Raw genomic sequence first — 18,828 nt, 5'->3', positions numbered from 1 at the left:
TCTTCTTCTTCTTCTTCTTCTTCTTCTTCTTCTTCTTCTTCTTCTTCCTCTTCCTCTTCCTCTTCCTCTTCCTCTTCTTCTTCTTTTTTAAAATTGATTTGTAGATGCTCTTCACATATGAAGGATACACAAACATTTGGAGAGCTACATGCTGGACAACTGGTTTCCTCCCAGCTTATTTTTCATCTCTTAGTCTTAATGATATTGTTTACTACATGGATGTTTTAGATTTTTATTTTATCTTATCTCTCAGTTATTTTTTCTAAGGCTTCCAAACTCGATTACCTATTTATTTAGTTTGGGAACTGGAATGTTTTACTAATAGTTTACTAACAGGTTTAGAAAAGGAGAAGCAAATAGTATTTGAACTTCTCAAGAAAATGTCGGTGGGTCTCAAATAATGGACTGGTTGTTTGTGTCTTTGCCAGCAGCTCACGAAGAGGGCTTACCTCTGTGGAGCCGGTGAAGGCTATCTTGTTGATCTGTGGATGGGAGGAAATTGCTGCTCCCACTGTGGGCCCGAAGCCTGGCACAATGTTCACCACACCCGGAGGGAACCCGACCTGGGAGGGACAGAAACGATATCAAAGAATCAGACAAACAGCACCTACTTCAACCCTCTCTTCAGGAGTGGTCAAGAGTTGTAGCCCTGTAATGTCCCCAAGCAGAGCAGCATCCTCAAAGGGTATCTGGGTCACACACTGGCCAGGATTCACCCATATCAGCTGCAGCGGCCCCCCTGATGTTCTTCTAATTCTCTGTTGCTGGCTGGGGGTGAAGTCACATGAGAGAATTGATCACACCCAGGAAGAGTCTAGTATCCTAGCAGGGCCCAGGAGCAAAGGCTGAGGGGTACCACTAGGTGGCAGTGGCTCTCTTGTGTAAGACTGCCAGTGATTTTGTGTGTGTGTGTGTGTGTGTGTGTGGTGTGTTGGGGAGAATGTGTGTGTGCATGTTTGTGTGTATGTTGTATGTTTGCATGTGTTTACATACATGTGTACATGAATGTGCCTGTGTGAGCATGTGTCTATGTATATGTGTGTGGGGCTGTAAGAGAATGAGTATATGAAAGCATTTTTATTTGTGAGTGTGTCTGTGTGAATGTGTGAGCATGAGTGTGTGAAGGTATGTGTGTGAAAGATCGTATGTGAGTCTGTGGGTGCATGTGAGTGTCAACACATGACTATGAGACCATGTGTGTGTCTGTGTGTGCTCAGGGAAGGAGAGTTATCTTGGTCACCCCCTCTTCAGGCACCTATACCCTTGCCAAGCCAATGCCAGATCTTACTCTGTCCAGCTAAAATGGAAAATCTTGTTGTGAATTTGGTTAAACGCTTGCATTATGGGCTCCCAAATTCCATAAGAATCCCAAGTGTCCCTGGCCCTAGATGGTTCTAATTGGTAAATAAAGTTGCTGGCAGCCAGTGGCTGGACAGGGAGACAGAGGTGGGACTTTAGATTGGGCAAGGGAACCAAAGAACCAAGGGGAGAGGAAGGATTTAAAACCGCCATGGTGGGAAAGCAGAAAGACTAGGCCTGTGAAGTGCAGGACAGAGAGACTGGCAACATGTAAGAGTCGGAGATCATGGCCCTGGAGGGCTGCAGGCCTGGGTTCGGGGGCAGCCAGGATGGAGTACAGGTCTTAGTAAGAAAGAATTCAGGAATATGGGGGTGGGGGGAAATGTGTTAGCCATGAGGAGGTTTGGAAGTATTCAGCTGTTGTGCATATTAAATATAAGGTGTGTGTGTGTGTGTGTGTGTGTGTGTGTGTGTGTGTGGTGTGTTTAATTTGAGAATCTAGAGCATTGGGGTGGGCACACACACACACACACCCTTCCCCTTGCCATGCCCACTGGGCTCATCCAGGATTGGCACTTGCTGAGGCGAGGGACTGCTGATCTTCCATACTCACACTCGTGGCCCCCCGCCCCTCCCTATTAACAAGACTTTCACCACCCTAATGAGGTAGAAGGTGTCATTCCCATCACAGGATCTTGTCTATGACTTTATTTTTTAAAATGTCATTTTAGGGTCCAGTGTTTGACTCTTAAGTTTCCTGAGCATTATTCTGTAACAGTTGTGATTTTAGAGCCTAGAGTCTCTTTTGCATGAAAGCATGTGTGACCAGTGAGGGGAGGGTGAGTCCTGGCTGGTTACAGCAGCCCCAGCCTCTCTCCACCGTGTATGCCTCCCCACCGCCTTAGTCCAGCTGGGAGTGAAATGGTCACCTTTCTTCCAGCTCATCTTTCTTCCTGCTCTTTCGATCTTTGTTACATGCATGTTGATGATGGAACGGCTGAAATATGCTGCCAGGTGTGTCTGGCAGGTGTCCCTCTAGGCCACTGCTTCCCTGAGTTGTGGCTCCCTTGGGGTGGGGAGGACAATGGGGAAGCTCCTGAGGACCTACACACAGCTGCAACTAACTACCTAGCTAGCCGGCAAGGCCACCCTTCCCACCTCCCATGCCCACTAAGCCTAGGATCCATGGAGTTTGGACATCTCTTTTTTGGCCCCCTCTTGCAACACTTTGGATAAGACACAGAGAGCTAACCACTGGTTTATACCTTACTGAGAGAGGCAGGTTCTTATTAGGACCGTGGTCAGGAACAGCAGCATTCAGATCAGCTACCATGTGCACAGTCGCTAAGCTAACCAGTCATGCCCTTCCTTCTGCATGTTGAGCTGGTGAGCATGGTGGCTGGCTGCTGTCACTGCTTTCCATGGTACCTAACTCCTGGCTGTGTGGCTCTATCCAGAGCACATAATATTTCCTCTTCAGACTTCTTACCTCTTTGATGAGAGAGCCGAGGTACAGAGCGGTGAGAGGTGTCTGCTCAGCCGGCTTCAGGACTACGGTGTTCCCACAGCACAGGGCAGGAGCCAGTTTCCAGGCCAGCATCAGCAGAGGGAAGTTCCACTGTGCCAGAGCACAAGAAAGAGGCCTTGAGGCTCAGGTCCACTGTGCCCTCATCCCAGGGCCCAGTCACCTCTGTGGTTGTTTCTTTTGTCTGGATTGGGCTTTGAAGAGTAGCATTGAAGTAAGCAAGACTTCAGGAGTCTAGTGCTTGCTCAGCTGCATCCTGGAAGATGCTAATGGAGAACAGTTCTACCCTATGTGTCTTCAGATTCCTTCCAAAATGCTTGCCAAAGGGGTGACATTTCCCTTGTCTCTTCAGTCCTCATTTACCCAGCTGCTGTAGAGGTGGACTTCCCAAACAGATAGGAAGTATCGAATTCCCAACCTGTGCAGGGCTCAGCCCCTTAGTGTCCCAGGCTGCAGGAATGGGACCTGTTATCTACCAGGAGTGCTTATCTTAACCCGAGCTCTTCCTTGCCAACCTTCCTCTGTTTTCTTCCTAGGAGAGCCATGCCTTTGCCCAGGCAGGTCTGACAGTTTGGAAAGCCCTCTTCTCTAGTAACCAAACATCCCCATGCCCCAGGCCTAATTAAGTAACTCTGTCCCTGAGAAGCAGCCACTCCGACCACTCAGCTGGAATCCACTGTGCCTCCTACTGAACACCCTGAACTATCTTAGGAGCCCTCAGACGTCGAGCCCTGTGCCCACAGCCTGTCCCCAGCCAGTGGCTGTTATGGTGAGCAGAAACAGTCTGTGAAGGAACACCTTCATACTCACTGGGGTAATGGCCCCACACACCCCGATCGGCTCGTGCCTGGTGAAGCACACTACGTTGTCATCTGGAAAAGAGGTGGCATTGTGTTAAGAAGGTCACATGGACCCAGGCGTGGTGGCACTCACCTTTAATCCCAGCCCTTGGGAGGCAGAGGCAGGTGGATCTTTGGGAGTTCAAGGCCAGCCTGCTCTACATAGCAAGTTCCAGGACAAACTGGGGCTAATAGAAAGACCCTGTTTTAAAACAACAACAACAACAACAACAGCAACAACAACAACAGCAACAATAAACAACAAAAGCATAATATCAATAACAACAAAAAAACCCCCTACAAACAAAAAGGAATTTCATTGGGTAAAATTAAAAGAAAGAAAGAGAAGTCTTTGAAGGTCCCAGGTCTTGTTCTTATCTGTAACACAAAGAAGTCGTTTGGGCTCAAGTTCAAAACACAACTTGAGCTCCTTAGAAGAATTGGTGGAGTCCATGTGGGGATAGAGTCCATGGGACAGACGCATTGCAGGGGAAAGGACAAGCGGGGGAGAGGAGAAGACAGCCCCCCCACCAAGTAGACCCAAGCAAGGTTAGAGTCTGTGTAGGCTCACCTGTGGGGATGGTCCTGCCCTGGATTTTGTCTGCCCACCCAGCAAAATATCTGAAGGTCTTAATACAGCCCTCCAGGTCAACGAAAAAAGCATGAAGGAATGGTTTGCCGGTGTCCATGGTCTCCAGAGTCTGCAAGAACAAGGCAGCGTCTTTTGTAGCACAGCATTTTTTTTTTCCTCATCTGGTTGTTAAATAGAGGAGGCGTAGGAGAAAGACCCACCCCAGGGCATAGCTCTCCAGACCTCAGTCCTTACACAGCACTTCAGAAAACCTGCCTCTACATTGAAATGGACCTGCCCCCTATTGGCAAGGACTGTCCCCTCCCCCTTTATTGCCTGGTGCCTGAAGCAGAGGCCTGGCAAACATGGGCACTATCTCCACTGATGCTCATTTGAACATGCACTGTGTGTCATCCACCCTGGCATTTGCTTTTCCATCCAGAGCACAGCAGTCACCAGTCTCCAATGTACCATCCAGACACATGAATTTGTGCACCTCTAGGGAGCTTCCAGAAATTTGGCTGACAAGGGGATGGCTTCTTTTAACAAAACAGAAAGAGAAGACACTGGATTTTCCTTATTAGCTGAGCTGGTCAGTGTGGCAATGGAAAGACCATGGAGCTCAGGAGGGTCAGGCCACCAGCACAACAATGCAATGCTTCCCAAGCAGGCTGCTGGCCGGATGCGGAAACAGACCAGAAAGGGCAAGCTAGCTGGACTAGGCCCGGGTGCCACTGCTCAATGTTGGGATTCTTTTCTATTTCTAGCCTGGGTGAAAGAAACCCCTTTGTGTCTCACACAAGCAGCCCTATGGAGCACTTTGCTGAACTGTTCACTTATCTGGCCTCATAGAAAGTGTCCACCAGTCACATTGCCTAGGGCTGAATTCCTAGGGTTGAAGTTTCTATGGAGCTAGATTATTCTAGAGAGAGGAAGGGAGGTACCTCATTCCAACCCAGGGCTTTATTTCCAAGGCACTAGCCTGTGTCTTATTGGATGCTGGATGGCTCTGCTCCCATTAGAAGACACTTATGAGGGTACAGACACTAAGACTAGCAGGGCCAGTGACTCCTTAAGGCTGAACACCAGCCAGCATTAACTTCCAGGGATCTTAGTTATCACCCGTTATACGGCTATCCCTGGGCATTTGGAAGACTTGAAATATTCAAGGCTCTTCTGTCTGACCTTTACTTCAGAGACAACCAAAAGGAACAACCACAGCCTGCGTGTGTGTGGTATGTTTGTGTGTACATATTCATGTGTGTGTAGACACGTGCATATGGGTATGTATGCGTGTAGAAGCTTCTCGATCCCTTGTCACCTTACTTTTTGAGACAAAGTCTCTCTTTGAGCTTAGAGCTCACTGGTTTAGCTAGATTGGTTAGCCAGTGAGCCCCAGGATCCTCCTGCCTCCATCTCCTCAGCCCTGGGATTTTCAGATGCATCCTGCCATGCCTAGCTTTTTATGTGGTGCCGAAGATCCAAACTCAGGTCTTCATTCTCATGCTACAAACTAAACTCTGTCGACTGAACCACCTCCCTAGCCATAGCAATCATCACTTCTGATTGACACTGGCTGAGCCCTCAGATGTCTTCCACCTCAGTTTCTTCTGCTGTAAAAGGAAGATACAGTTTCACCCTCTTAGGGCTGGTGTGTGAGTTAAGGCAATCAGGGAACATAACTTCCACATAAACAGCGTACTGCAGCGCAATTGTCCAGGTGCTAACTGGTGGACAGAGCAGCTTTCTCTTATGCACTAGACGGGTGCTTGGTGATCCTCACTGTTCCTGAGGAGGAAGGACTCAAACTTGCTGAAGATGAAAGAACTTGGCTGGGTCTGAGGGTCTGAAGCTCCCTCTGAACATCAACTGCTTGGAGACCAGAATGACGCCCGGTACCCTGTTCCTTTGGCCCCTGTGGATTTGCATCCACTTTCATTTTCTGAGGAGAAGTGTAGTACTTTCAGGAATCTCCAAAGACCCCCAGCTCTGGACAACCTCCAAGTGCATGAACACGGCTGTGCATGAAGCTAGTGATCTGCCTATTCTCGCTCTTTTTTTTTTCTGTGATAAGGCAAGAGAGAGGACATTGATGGAACATTCTGGACAAATTTGGGACATGGCAACCATCTGCCTCCCATCCTGGATTTCTACCTCCGGTTTGGTAGCCTTGGACAAGGTGGTTATTTTTTTCTGGGCCTCAACTTCCTGACTTTGAAATGAGATAATATATAAGTCCAGAGCATCCAATAAGTATTACCTAAAGATTTAAATTATTAAATCATTAATTTAGGTACGATTGTTTCGTAGAGTAGTAACTTGAATTTTCTAGGTTGATTGTAAAGAATCAGTACAAGCAAAACCTAGTTTATAATGAATTTATACATAAATTTATACACACAAACACACACACACACACACACATGAAACATGTGCTTGCACATTTATACTCATATGTGCTGGTTACTTGTTCATCAACCTGACAACAAGCTAGAGTCATTTGGGAAGAAAGTACCTTAACTGAGAAAATGCCCTCACAAGATTGGTCTGTGCACAAGTTTGTGGGGTCATTTTTTTAAATTAACGAGTGATTAAGAAGGGTCCACAGCTCACTGTGGGTAGTTCCAACCCCGGACAGATAGTTCTGAATGGTATAAGACAGCAGGTTGAGCAAGTCACGTGGAGCAAGCCAGTAAGTGTTGAACTTCCATGGCTTCAACTTTGGGCCTTGCCTTGAGTTCCTGCCCTGATTTTCCCGAGTGATGGAGTATGACTTGAAAGTTCTAAGCTGAAATAAACCCTTTCCCCCCAAGTTGCTTTTGGCTGTGGTGTTTTATTACAGCAATAGAAACCCTAACTAACACAGATATCCATCTCTACATTCACAAAGGGAAAAGAAAAACAAGGAGGAAAGAAGAGGTGGTGGAGGAGGAGGAGGAGGTGGAGAGGAAGAAGAGAAGGTAGTGGAGGAGAATGTGGAAGAGGAGGATGAGAAGGAAGAGGAGAAGAAGGTGATGGAGGAAAATGTGGAGGAGAAGGAGGAGGTAGAGGAGGAGAAAGAGGAAGAAGAAGACTGGTGGAGGAGGAGACTGGAGTTTAGGTAGAGGGTTGAACTTGAGAAATCAAGTGTTAGCTCCAGGTTGGAGCTGGTGGTTGTCTTACTGCTGTGATTCAGACACTGGCCGCCTCAGCCACTCCCAGGCTTACTTTATTAAGAGAAAAATGCACCTTCTGAAAAATTGATATCTTAATGTTCAGATACTACAGGATAATTAGCTACTAGTGTGGCTGCTCCAAATGCCTGTGTGCCCAGGCTGCAAATGAGGGTCCAGAAATGGCACCTAAACTATTGAGGAGGAGCCTTATGTGGCACCTATGTGGAGCTTGGGCCTAGGTTCCTCAACAGAGCTAGAAAAGTCACAAGCCACGAAGGCTCCAACATCTGTTTCCAAACTTTGAACACAGAATAAACACCCAGCTCCATCAAACCACTGAGCAGGCAAGAGAATATAACAAAATAAAAGCATTTTTCTACTCAAAAAGGCAGGAAACCATATCAAGGTGGAGAGTGAGGGGCGCCCTCCTATGATGTGGTTAGAGTTTTCAAAGCCATATTTCCCAGTCATTCTCGGGGCCCTTTAATGTTGGGGCCAAGAGCTGGATCTTATTTCTTGTGGGCAACCAGGTTGTAGTGGCAAGAGCGGTGTTCTGGGTGGTGGCCTAATCCCCCCACCTGCTTCTGTCTGCTATCAACATGCTATATTGCCAGGGTGATGGGGCAGGAGAGGAAGGTGGCCCTGTACTGCCACAGATGACACTGACACTTGAGGACAGGGCGTGGAGGGTTGCCCAGGGCACATCCTCTTCAGCCTGCTATTAGCACTCATGGGCATTTCAGACCGATGAGCTCATGCGGGGGAAAACAGAAATGTTTTTGAAAAAGCCAGTTTGGCAGCTTGAACAGTACGGCTGGTTTTCGGTGCAGGAAGAAACCAGAGGCTCTCTGGAGCTTTTACCCTGGGAGGGAGCCGCTCTCACTTGGATTTATTCTTGTGGACATAAGGCCCAACACTAGGAGAAGGAAACAGAGCTCATGGTATCTGCAGACCTCTCTCAAGGAGAGCTCCCCTATCCCTAAGGAGTGCACTCAGGACAAAAGCAATTCAAGGGTCCTGGCTGATACTGTTCTTTAAAAGGATGGCTACTCCCCTGTTTTTCAACATCAGAAAACAAACAAACAAAACAAAACAAAAACAAAAACAAAAGCCTTTTTCTAACCTTTTTGAACCAAAGACCAAACAGATGTCCCCTCCTACAAACTGGGCGTCAAGGTTTGAAACAAAATTTTAACCAAGAAATTGAATTGTACATCAGCTAGAGAGAAGGTTGTGATGGTTTCCAGACTCCCTGTGGGACTGGTGCTATAGCTTCCTGTACAGGTGCTTGCTACCAAGCCTGAGAACCTGAGTTGGGAGATCCATATGGTAAAAAAAGGGAAGGAACCTCTGAAAGCTGTCCTCTAACTTCTACACGGACACTGTGGCAAGTGCACACCCCCACACATGCACCGCCCACCACACATACAGACAATAATGACTAAAACATTTAAAAACAAAAGACTTCCTGTGGCCCAGCGATGTCTTCTGCTCCTCTGCTCCAGGACCAAAGGAAGGCTGAATCTTGTTAAAGAACAGACTTATAGCTTATTAATGGCTCCCCAGCCCCGCAGCCTTTGTGTACACCCATGGGTAGGCTGTATGGCTATCCTGTTCCTATTTCCTAGCAGAGAAGCTAAGATCTCTAAAAGTTACTGGCCAGCGGAGGGGAGGGGGGGCAGCTTGGGTCAGAGCCTGAGGCTCATGTAGCATCAACATGATAGCTGTCTCCTCGCTGGTGCTTGCTGTATGCTGGGGGCTCTGATGATTTTAAATGGCTCTTTTTCAAACAGCACTTGGATATCATTATCTGTGACATTTCTCTGAAGAAATAAATCTCAGGCAGTTAAGAAACTAGCATGTAATTAGAAAGTGGCAAAGCTGGACTTGGAGCCTAGATCTTCTACGCTGTGTATCTTCAATAATCAAATCTCATAGTCTCTAACATTCTGGATGTGCCCACTACTGTTCTGTTCTGGGGTGATACAGGGAAGCATTTGGATAATGCAAGGACCTTGATTTTCTATAAACAATGTCATTTGTTCCCCTCACACCTTCCCAGCGCTTATACTATGATGACTGAAATCTGCAGGTAGTGCCTAACCCTTAAATCCGTATTGTGTTTTTTTCCTATACTGACTTTCTACAGTAAAGCTTAGCTTGTAAATCACTGTAAGAGATGAGAAGCAGTAGCTAATAAATAAAATTATAGCAGTTCACTGCGTTACAAGTCCAACTGCTTATTTCTAGGATTTTCCATGTAATATTTTTGAGCCGAGGTCATTCTGGATAACTGCAACCTCAGCTAAGCGGTGACTAGCAGAACTCTGATAGGGTTAGTGTTATGCTTGCAAGGAAGTTAATGTGAAGCAGAAAACAGCTACTATATAAATGTCCAGGTAAAGTCAGGAGAAACCAGCCTCTGGGGACTGGTTGTAAATGTCTCTAGTTTGGGAACCACAGAGGCAACCGAACTTCCTTTTCACAGCTAGGCCAAGAAGAGGCTGAGCTGCAACAGAGAAAGCCTGACTTCAATCTGACAAGGAGGAAGTCTTCAGGCAGGGACACCTGCTACCCACACCCAAAGACCAAACAGACCCATAACCCCACAAAACAAACACCTCAGATGTTTCCAGCTGCATCCCGTGGGGACAGGTCCCTTAGTGAGAGAGACAGTGAGAACAGTCCTCCCACACTTGCCCAGTGCCTGTACTCACTGCCAGGATTGCACGGTCCCTTTCTACAAGATCAGCTAACTGGTGCAGCAACTGGCCGCGGCTCAGGGCATCCAGCCGGCGCCATGGAGAGCCCCTCTGGAAGGCAGCTTGCGCGGCCCCCACAGCCTTGTCCACATCGGGCTGCAAGGCAAAACAACAGAGAGAATGTGTCACTTTCCACCAACCGCAGTCTGAGGGCACAGAACACAACAGCATCTTGCTGTAGAGCCAACAAAAGGGGCAGCCCAGAGCTTCAAAGCAACACATTTTTTTTTTTAAATCTTTAGGATGACTTGGGGGCTTTCAAGTGATTTTTTTTTTCTTTACATGGCAAATCATTTTTAGTTTTTCTGTACTGGCTAAGTATTAATGTTTTGTAGATTTGTTCACCTCAAATATTTTCCTTGATGACCCAGACCAGGGAGATGATAGCTCAGCCAGTGAAGTGCTTGCTGTGAAAGGTAGATGACCCAAGTTCAATCCCCAGAATCCATAATGGAAAGAGAGGAACAACTCCTCAAAATTGCCCTTTGACCTCTCAGTGAACAGGAGTGCCTGCAGTCACAGACATGCCATATATACGCTAATAATAAGTGAAATAAAACATAAAACTTTAAGAAAGATTCTCCGTGAGCCGGGCAGTGGTTGCACACGCCTTTAATCCCAGCACTTGGGAAGCAAAGGCAGGCAGATTTCTGAGTTCGAGGCCAGCCTAGTCTACAGAGTGAGTTCCAGGACAGCCAAGACTATACAGAAAAAACCTGTCTCAAAAAACAAAACAAAAAACAAAAAAAAGAAAACAGAAAAAGAGAGAGAGAGAGAAAGAAAGAAAGAAAAAGAAAGAAAGAAAGAAAGAAAGAAAGAAAGAAAGAAAGAAAGAAAGAAAAGGAAAGAATCTTCATGTGTCAGCTCCATCTCACCACACAGAGACCACCGTGTACACACTAAGTGTTGTACTTAAGGAAGGGTAACAACCACAGGTCTTTGTGACATTTTTTTAAAGCTGAGACTTGAACTGGAGCCTCTCATGTGCTAGACAAGCCTTCTACAACTGAGCCTTGCCTCTGCCCTTTATCTTTTAAAAGGACAGAGTGGGAGATATGCAGAGGAGAACTACCTATCCTCCTTTCAGGGGAATGGGCTGAAAGGCTCTGGTTACCGATAGACAGACAGGCCTGGTGCAAAGTGCCTCCCTGGGGTGATGTGGCAGGTAGCCAATGCTGCACCCCAGTCAGGGGAGGCCTCTGTCAAGACCATCTCCAAAGCCTTCACTAAATTTTGGCCAAGGAAATGCTAGACAGTGTGGCTCTTATTCTGGAACCCGAGCAGAGGCCAGGACCTCTCCAGCTGCAGGGCCAGGGCAGCCTCTGTCTCTGGGTGCATAGAGCTAAATGTTCATTCAGGTGATGGGAAGAACCAGAGCCTGCCACAGAATTCCTGTTTTCTTCCTGGAATTTATCTGCCTCCTGTCCCCTTTGCCAGGCCCTCCCAGCTCTCTCCCAGCTCCCCCTGGTTTCTTTGCTTTTCAGTGTAAGGAACCACAGGGAGCAGGGTCTATGCAGTCTATTTAGGTGAGCCACTATGTGTGCACATATAAAAGATGCCATTTGTGGAAGAAAACTCCAGTCTTCCTCACCTTTATTCTACCCTCTTAGCCTCACCAATGCACATATTAAGAACATCTGGCAGGGTGATGGTGATGCACACTTTTAATCCCAGGACTTAGGAGGCAGAAGCAGGCAGATCTCTGTGAGTTCAAGGCCAGCTTGGTCTACAAAGCTAGCTCTAGGACAGCCAGGGCTACCCAGAGAAACTGTGTTTTGAAAGAAAAACAACAACAAAATCTGTTGGGCAGAAATGATGGTATAACCTCAGCACTTGACTTGGGAGGTGGAGGCAGGAAGGTCAAGAGTTCAAGGCAAGACTTGGTTAAATAATGAGAATCATCTCAAGAAACCAAGAGCTGAGTGCTACCCAGCATGCAAAAGGCTCTGGGGTTGACTTGCAACACCAAAAAGAGAACAAAAATGTTTAGCATCCACAGTCCTAGGAAGATTCCAGAGACTAGGAGTTTTCCACTAGTCTGTGAAATAAAGCAAGATGCGAACTCAGAATTGGGGTTGGGGGTCATAGAAAGAGAGGAATGGAGGAAGGGAAGAGAAAGGGATGGAAACAGAAGGAGGAAGGAAGAGAAGAGGAGAAGAAAGGAAAGGAGAAAGGAAGGGAGGAAGAAATGAAGGAAGAGAGGAATGAAGAAGAAGATGGAGGGAAGGATGAAGGGAGGAAGGAAGAGAGGAAAAGAGAAGGAGGAAGGGAGGAAGGAAGAGATGAAGGAAGAGGAGGTAGGGATGAAGAGATGAAGGGAGGGAGGGAAGAAGGGAGGGAGGAAGGAGAAGGAAGGAAAGGAGAGAGGAAGGGAGGAGAAATGAAGAAAGAGGGGAATGAAGAAACAGATGAAGGAAGAGAGGGAGGAAGGGATGAAGAGATGAAGGGATGGATGGAAGGAGAGAGGAAGGAAGGAAAAAAGAAGGAAGAGGGAAGGCAGGCAGGCAGGCAATCCACCCACTACTTTGGTGGTTAAACAGAGGGTCATCTTTTCCTTCCCTCTGTAGGAGGCTACTGTCTTCGGGGCCTTTCTATTTAAAATAAATTTGATGGCTTTGACAGGTACAAAGGGCACATGTAGAAGTTCCCTCATGCCTATATGATAAAGAAGGCCTTACACTAGGCAAACTGTCTATGCAGACTACAGCCTCACGCGGTCTTGTGAGTTTCCACTAGCAAAAGAAACTGAGCAGTCATGTGACATCATCACTACTCCCAGGATCATTTGGAAGCATCCTCCCCACCCTTCAACCCCCACCCCTTTTAAGTGTCTCCTGCCAGAACGCTACTTTTGGTGAAGCACACCAGCAGGAAATGCCTTCTGGAAAGATTCTTTAATGCTTACGGGTTGAAATAATTGATAAAAACCTTCCCTTTAGCTGTGTGATGGAGACAGCTGAGGTCATCCTCAGAGATGGAGAAACATCCATCAAAGACGCCACTCTTTGTAGAGGACCATCTGTAACTGATCCTATGCTAGGCTGTGTCTGAGCTGCACATACCGACTGGCTGCTGCGGTTGGCTTTACCCTACCTGAAGGTGGGCCCACGTGTCTTACAGCCAAGCCACACAGCTTCCTCGGCCTCCATTTATCTCTAATTGAATTACTTAGAAGGGGGGGGGGGGAAGGCACCCACCTTATCGCCTTCTTCCACCTCGCATATTTTCTCTAGAGTTGAAGGGTTATATGTGGCAAACTTTCTTCCACTCTTGGATTCGTGCCAGTCATTGTTGATAAATATCTAACCGGGAAAGGAAGTGTAACAAATTAGGCTTAAATCAAAATCATACAATTTCAACATGCTAAGGATCTTAGGTAACGTCTTGCCCGCCCTCTTCCCCAACCCCCTCCCCTGGATGTTTTATAGATGAGACCTGGAATGGGGAACAGAACACAAGAGTCACACGAAGCAACCAATCGGGAGCAGAATTAATCTAAAGTTCTTTAGAGTTATTTTTTTAATGATATCTTTCTTTGTAGCAATAGTGTGGATTTGCCAAGGAATAGCTGGATTAGATGGTTAGAGAGAGGGTGCAAGTTGAAGCTTGTGTATCTGTGGGCTTTAGGGGAAGGCTGGACAGGTTGTGGATAAGTTGGCATACAGTTTGCCAGGTCCCAAAAGGCTGTAAGCTATGCACACTTCTCCTTCCGAGTAAGACCCTAGGACCTAGGTTTATTTGAGATCTTCCCATAAATCCTTAGGCTTCCTCAAGCCACAGGGTGGCATCATCTCTGCATCCCTCACAGTGTTTATTCCTGGGGCCTTTTACAAAGCCAGCATTGGAACACCATGCTAAGTATCTGGGTTAGAATTTTAGATTACTTTAAGTGATATAGTATACTATAATTTATATCCAGAAACAAGCAACTCGCAAAAAGATTATTTTATAGAAGCCTCAATTATCCAAAACACAGCTGGAAATAGAATATTTAAAAGGAATTTATCGAATCAGTGTATTGAGGCGAATTCTACTCGTTCAAACCGTGTTCTAATCTCTAATCACCTTTAAAAGATGGTGCTAAAATATGTGGTTTTGTGGGACTGGAGAGGTGGCTCAGCAGTAATGAGCGCTGGCTGCTCTTCCAGAGAACCTGGGTTCAATTTCCAGCACCCATATCACAGTTCACAACTGCTGTAACTGCAGTTCTAGGGGATCCTACACCCTCACACACATATATATACATACATACATACATACATACATACATACATACATACAGGCAAAACATCAATGCACATAAAATTTAAAAAACAAAAACCAAAAGATGTGGCTTATAGAAGGAACAAGAAACAGAGGAGACAGCTAACACACAAAGCAGGCTCTGATGGCAGAGAAGACCTGTCAGCCACCAGGGAAGCCACCAGGACGCCCACCCTTGTGCTGTAGTCCCTGAAGCATCATTTTTGCAGCTCACCTACAGAAAAGGCCACTGTGTGCCAGAATTCTACAGCCCAAAGTATATCACATAACTTTATGCAAGTTAGTAAAATGATGATGATAATAATAATTGTGTCACTGCAGGGTTAGTTTCAGTGACTGAAGTTGATTAGTTTGAAACACAAAGATTCCCTGATGTGTGTGTGTGTGTGTGTGTGTGTGTGTGAGAGAGAGAGAGAGAGAGAGAGAGAGAGAGAGAGAGAGAGGCAGAGAGAGAGACAGAGAGACAGAGAGAGACGGAGAGAGAGGGAGAGAGAGAGAGAGAGAGAGAGAGAGAGAGAGAGAGAGAGAGAGAGAGAGAGGAGGCATGAGTGTGTGGCTGATTACCATTGCTTCAGGCTCTCTTTGTGTATGTTTTGAAGCTTATCAGAAAGAAACCACTCCAGGCTACCTCTGGAGTGACCCTTAAACACAGGCCAGGCTTTGGCTAGGGTGGTGAGCAGCGGCTGCTCCAGACCCTCAGTGTGGAGCTTGGAGCTGAGGGGGAAGTTGCAGCAGGACATACCCATCCAACTTCTGGAAGCTCAGCACCTTCCATGTGAGGCCAGGCCCCCAGGGAAGCATGCAAGGAAGAGGCCTGGCTACAATTACAGGTTTATTCTTCCAGCTGAAACCAAATCCAAGAGTTCACTTTTGCCATGCGGCAAGTAATTACTCGGCAGCAGCAGCGAGAAATTAATAAGCAGAGAAGGAGTTAAGTCAGTGTGCAGAGGAAAGCGAAGCCAGGAGCAGGCCCATTTGAAGGAAGATGAAATTTCGTCGGTTAGATAATAGAGACGGTCAGTGAAAATTGCTGATTCTAGGTCCTTCCTGGTATCAGTTCCAAGGGGGAGGGAAAGTGAGAAGGTGGTAAAACAGAGTCTAAATAGCAGCGAATAGAGGCAGATTGCAATGATCGGGTGTCTGCTACACACACCTCATCTCTGGGCACACTCTTTAAAACTATGTATATATAATATATATGTGTGTATGTGTGTGTCCATGTATATGTATGTGTGTATGTGTATGTATGTGTGTGTGTGTGTATATATATATATATATATGTGTGTGTCTGTGTGTATGTGTGTGTGTATGTGTGTGTCCATGTATATGTATGTATGTATGTGTATGTATGTATATATATGTGTGTGTGTGTGTGTGTGTGTGTTACTTGGTTGTTCATGACATTGATCCTTAGACCTTGCAAGCCAGCAACCTCAAGTAAAAACGTCAGACTGGCTGCCCATATTTCTCCCTCATAGAGTTTGTTTCTCACTGAGAAAAGCTGTTTTCATTATTCTACCAGTAAGTAGGGTCTTGTAAGTGGTTCCCGCTGCTGGTTTTCTTTCCACTAAAGCGACTTATAAACAAAACTGAGGAAGCAGTCCTGGGCATGGCCCACCACCGATGCCGGCGAAATTGCTGCTGCTAGCTGATGGAACTAGAAAGAAATCATCTTCATGGACTTGTGAACCAGCAGGAATGGGACATTAGTGAGGTATAAGGTTAAAGATACCTTACGTTGCAGATAGAATTCATATTTTATTACTGAAGGCCCTGGAAGGTGTTCTGGATGGAGGTAAAGGTGGTGGTCACACAAGAGAACCCTGCTGGCATTATTTCCAGTAACTTCTACTGAACTCAGCTAAATTCAAAGAGACTATGTTTTCAGGAGATTTGGGGGAATTTTATTTTTCATAAAAAGGATGGCAACACTTTGTATTTTGGCGAATTAGAAACTTTGAAAAAGAACCTCTCCAACTGGGAGAGGCTTTTATAAAGAAAGTGGGTCCCTAAAATGGAAGAGGCTTCCATCCTCTAGGATCAGTATGGGAAACCCCAGAGGACCTTCCCTCTTCTCACTAGAACCACTTCACATGACCCTGTGCCCAGTGTAAAACTTTGAGAACAAATGAAGGAACTTTGGTAAAATCATCCTTCTGGAAGCTGGAAAATCACCCTGCCATTGCCTGGGCTCAAACCAGTCCTCCATGTTGGAGAAGCCCAGTGAGTCGGGAAAACCACACACCTCTGCCGGCTCAGTGCTTCACAGCCCACTATTTGTCCCCGGTCTGGATTCTGCTCTTCCACATCTTTGGCTTCCTTCCTTAGCCCAGGATAGCCTGATGGCTCAAGGCTCACCTTGGCCTTTTTATCATTATGAGAGGTCTCTGCAGAGGTGTACAAGAAGCCCAGACAGAGGGAGCAGGTTGGAACCAGTAAGGGAATGAAAGGTGTAGGCAGGCATCAGGCAGCTGGAGAGAGTATCTCCTGGTGAAGGGTCGAAGCTGAGTCCCCTGCATCTCAGAATGCTTCCTCAGGCTCCATCAGACACCCCTGGACCTTCAACCCTCAAAGGAGAGGGGGCTCTGTCAGAGCCAATTACTCCTCTGACAATCTCCCAGGATCCTCTCCACAAAGGCTGCAGCTTTAAACTTTAAAGTGTTCCAGGAAATTGCCTAAAAAGAGGTAAACTTTTCCTGCCCTGTAGCCAGACAGTTGTGGGAGGATTCAGTAAGGTACTAAGTGACGAGGCAATCCTGTTCACTTTCTGGCTGTTGTGGTGTTTTTACAGAACTGTAAAAACAAAACAGAACAGCCACCACCAGAACAAGAGCGGATCATCGCAGTGAGACCTGAAAAATGAAGCCATGGTTCGCTCGGTTCCCAGCCCTGACGTTGGAATTCTCCCTCCGAAGCTGACACGATTAAGGAAACTACATTTTAAAAACTTTCAGTCCTCCCAGGGCTGTGCCTCTCTTGATTACGGAGCCTCCCTTAGGAAAACAGTTCATGTAAATGTCATGCAAGTTAAATGGCGGACTTTGGGGACTAAGTACCAACAGATCAGAATCTGAAGCCCACACATAGGGACCTGACACGTTCGCCTTTTGATTAATATTATTCGAGAGGGATAATTGCTACTTTTGAAAAATAAAATGGATGAAGGCGGTTTCTAAGCATTGTGTCAGCTGGAGTTCAGATCGGTGGACAAGATGGAAAATAAGAGGGGTTGAGGTTTCCAGACCTGAAGCCGTCCCTCAGACACCACCGTATACCGCAGCGGGCAGAGCAGTGCATCCCTGAATTTAGGGTTGGTCTTCCTCCCTAAACGTTCTCTGTTCCCAGAGATCATTGTCTCTGAAGCTCAGGGCAGGTGATCTCTCCACTCTGCCAGTCCCAGCCTCCCAGGAAAGAGCAAGCACCACTAGGCCTGGGCACTGCCTGTGGCCTTGTTCAACCCACAGCTGTTTCCCTAGGCCCAAATCTAAAGCCCTTGAGGAATATTCATCAGTGAGTTCCAGCTCTCCTCCCCAGCTCTCCTGGTAAGCTGGGTTCAGGCTGAACACAACGGAAGTTGGCAGAGAAGGGTCTGCCCTTCTCTTCTCATTGCCCAGGAAGACCTGTCTCTCAGTTGCAGTTCCTGGTGTGGCTCAGGCTCGAAACTCATCGTGGAGTGCTCAGGTATGTCTCGCTCCCAACCCAGGTCCTTCAGCCCAGAAAGCCCTCTACCAAGAAGTCACCCTATGCTCATTCACCAAAAGCACCAGCACTCAAAGTGGGCGGTGGCCCGGACTCAGTGAGGCTTCTGCAGGCTACAACTCTGCACCTTGGGTGCTGCACTGCCTCGCTCCTGCTTTGAGGCTTAGATCACCCAGCTAGAGGCGCGGGTTCTCATTCTGGGTGCCCCTCAAAAAAGTGCAGTTTCCAAGGAGCCGGCCCCCATCAGAGATCGGCTCAGGTACCGGCAGGGCAGCTCCCTGCGGACTCCCAGCAGGATTGGCTCCTGGTCCCCTGCTCTCCCTACCAGGTTGCTGGGCGCCGTCGAATTGTCACCCTCCTCACCTTGGTGAACTTGACCTCCAAGTTGCGGATGGGGCGCGGCAGGGCAGGCGGTTTCCCATCTGGCTGTCCGTTTTCCACAGCCCCGTTGGTGGTGGCCATGACTGGTTCGCACTCCCTGGTCCGTGTCCCCGACACACTGGCTTGGCCTGGGCGGTGCGCAGCCTGCTCCGGGTGACAGCTCCGCGCCTTTATGCAGCGCCCCACGCCTCCCGCCCAAGGGGGCCGCCTAATTGGCTGCAGGACGGAGGAAGGGAGGGCGGGCGCGGGAGAGGAGGAGGGGACCGGGCCGCCGCAGCCACCCCTCCCCGCTGTCCCTGCCCCTGCGGGAGCCGGACCGTCCCAGCACGACCTA

At 47.4% G+C, this 18,828-nt stretch overlaps 1 protein-coding gene across 1 annotated transcript in view; it reads right to left on the bottom strand.

The window, feature by feature from the left end:
- Positions 1-18,599, bottom strand: part of Aldh1a3 (aldehyde dehydrogenase 1 family member A3) — a 35,063-nt gene extending 16,464 nt beyond the window's left edge. Inside the window, exons 1-7 of the mRNA XM_028776668.1 lie at positions 18,477-18,599; positions 13,349-13,453; positions 10,107-10,247; positions 4,235-4,364; positions 3,635-3,696; positions 2,789-2,917; positions 450-563 (exon numbers count right to left, since the gene is read on the bottom strand). Of these exons, the coding sequence (XP_028632501.1) occupies positions 450-563; positions 2,789-2,917; positions 3,635-3,696; positions 4,235-4,364; positions 10,107-10,247; positions 13,349-13,453; positions 18,477-18,575 (780 nt within the window). The 5' untranslated portion in view covers positions 18,576-18,599. The remainder of the gene's footprint in view (positions 1-449; positions 564-2,788; positions 2,918-3,634; positions 3,697-4,234; positions 4,365-10,106; positions 10,248-13,348; positions 13,454-18,476) is intronic.
- Positions 18,600-18,828: the final 229 nt, after the last annotated feature.

The sequence above is a fragment of the Grammomys surdaster genome, unplaced genomic scaffold, assembly GCF_004785775.1.
Source record: "Grammomys surdaster isolate TR1022 unplaced genomic scaffold, NIH_TR_1.0 271, whole genome shotgun sequence".
Classification (NCBI taxonomy): domain Eukaryota; kingdom Metazoa; phylum Chordata; class Mammalia; order Rodentia; family Muridae; genus Grammomys; species Grammomys surdaster.
Note: the sequence above shows the minus strand (reverse complement) of the source record. Positions and strands in the feature narration are given on the sequence as shown.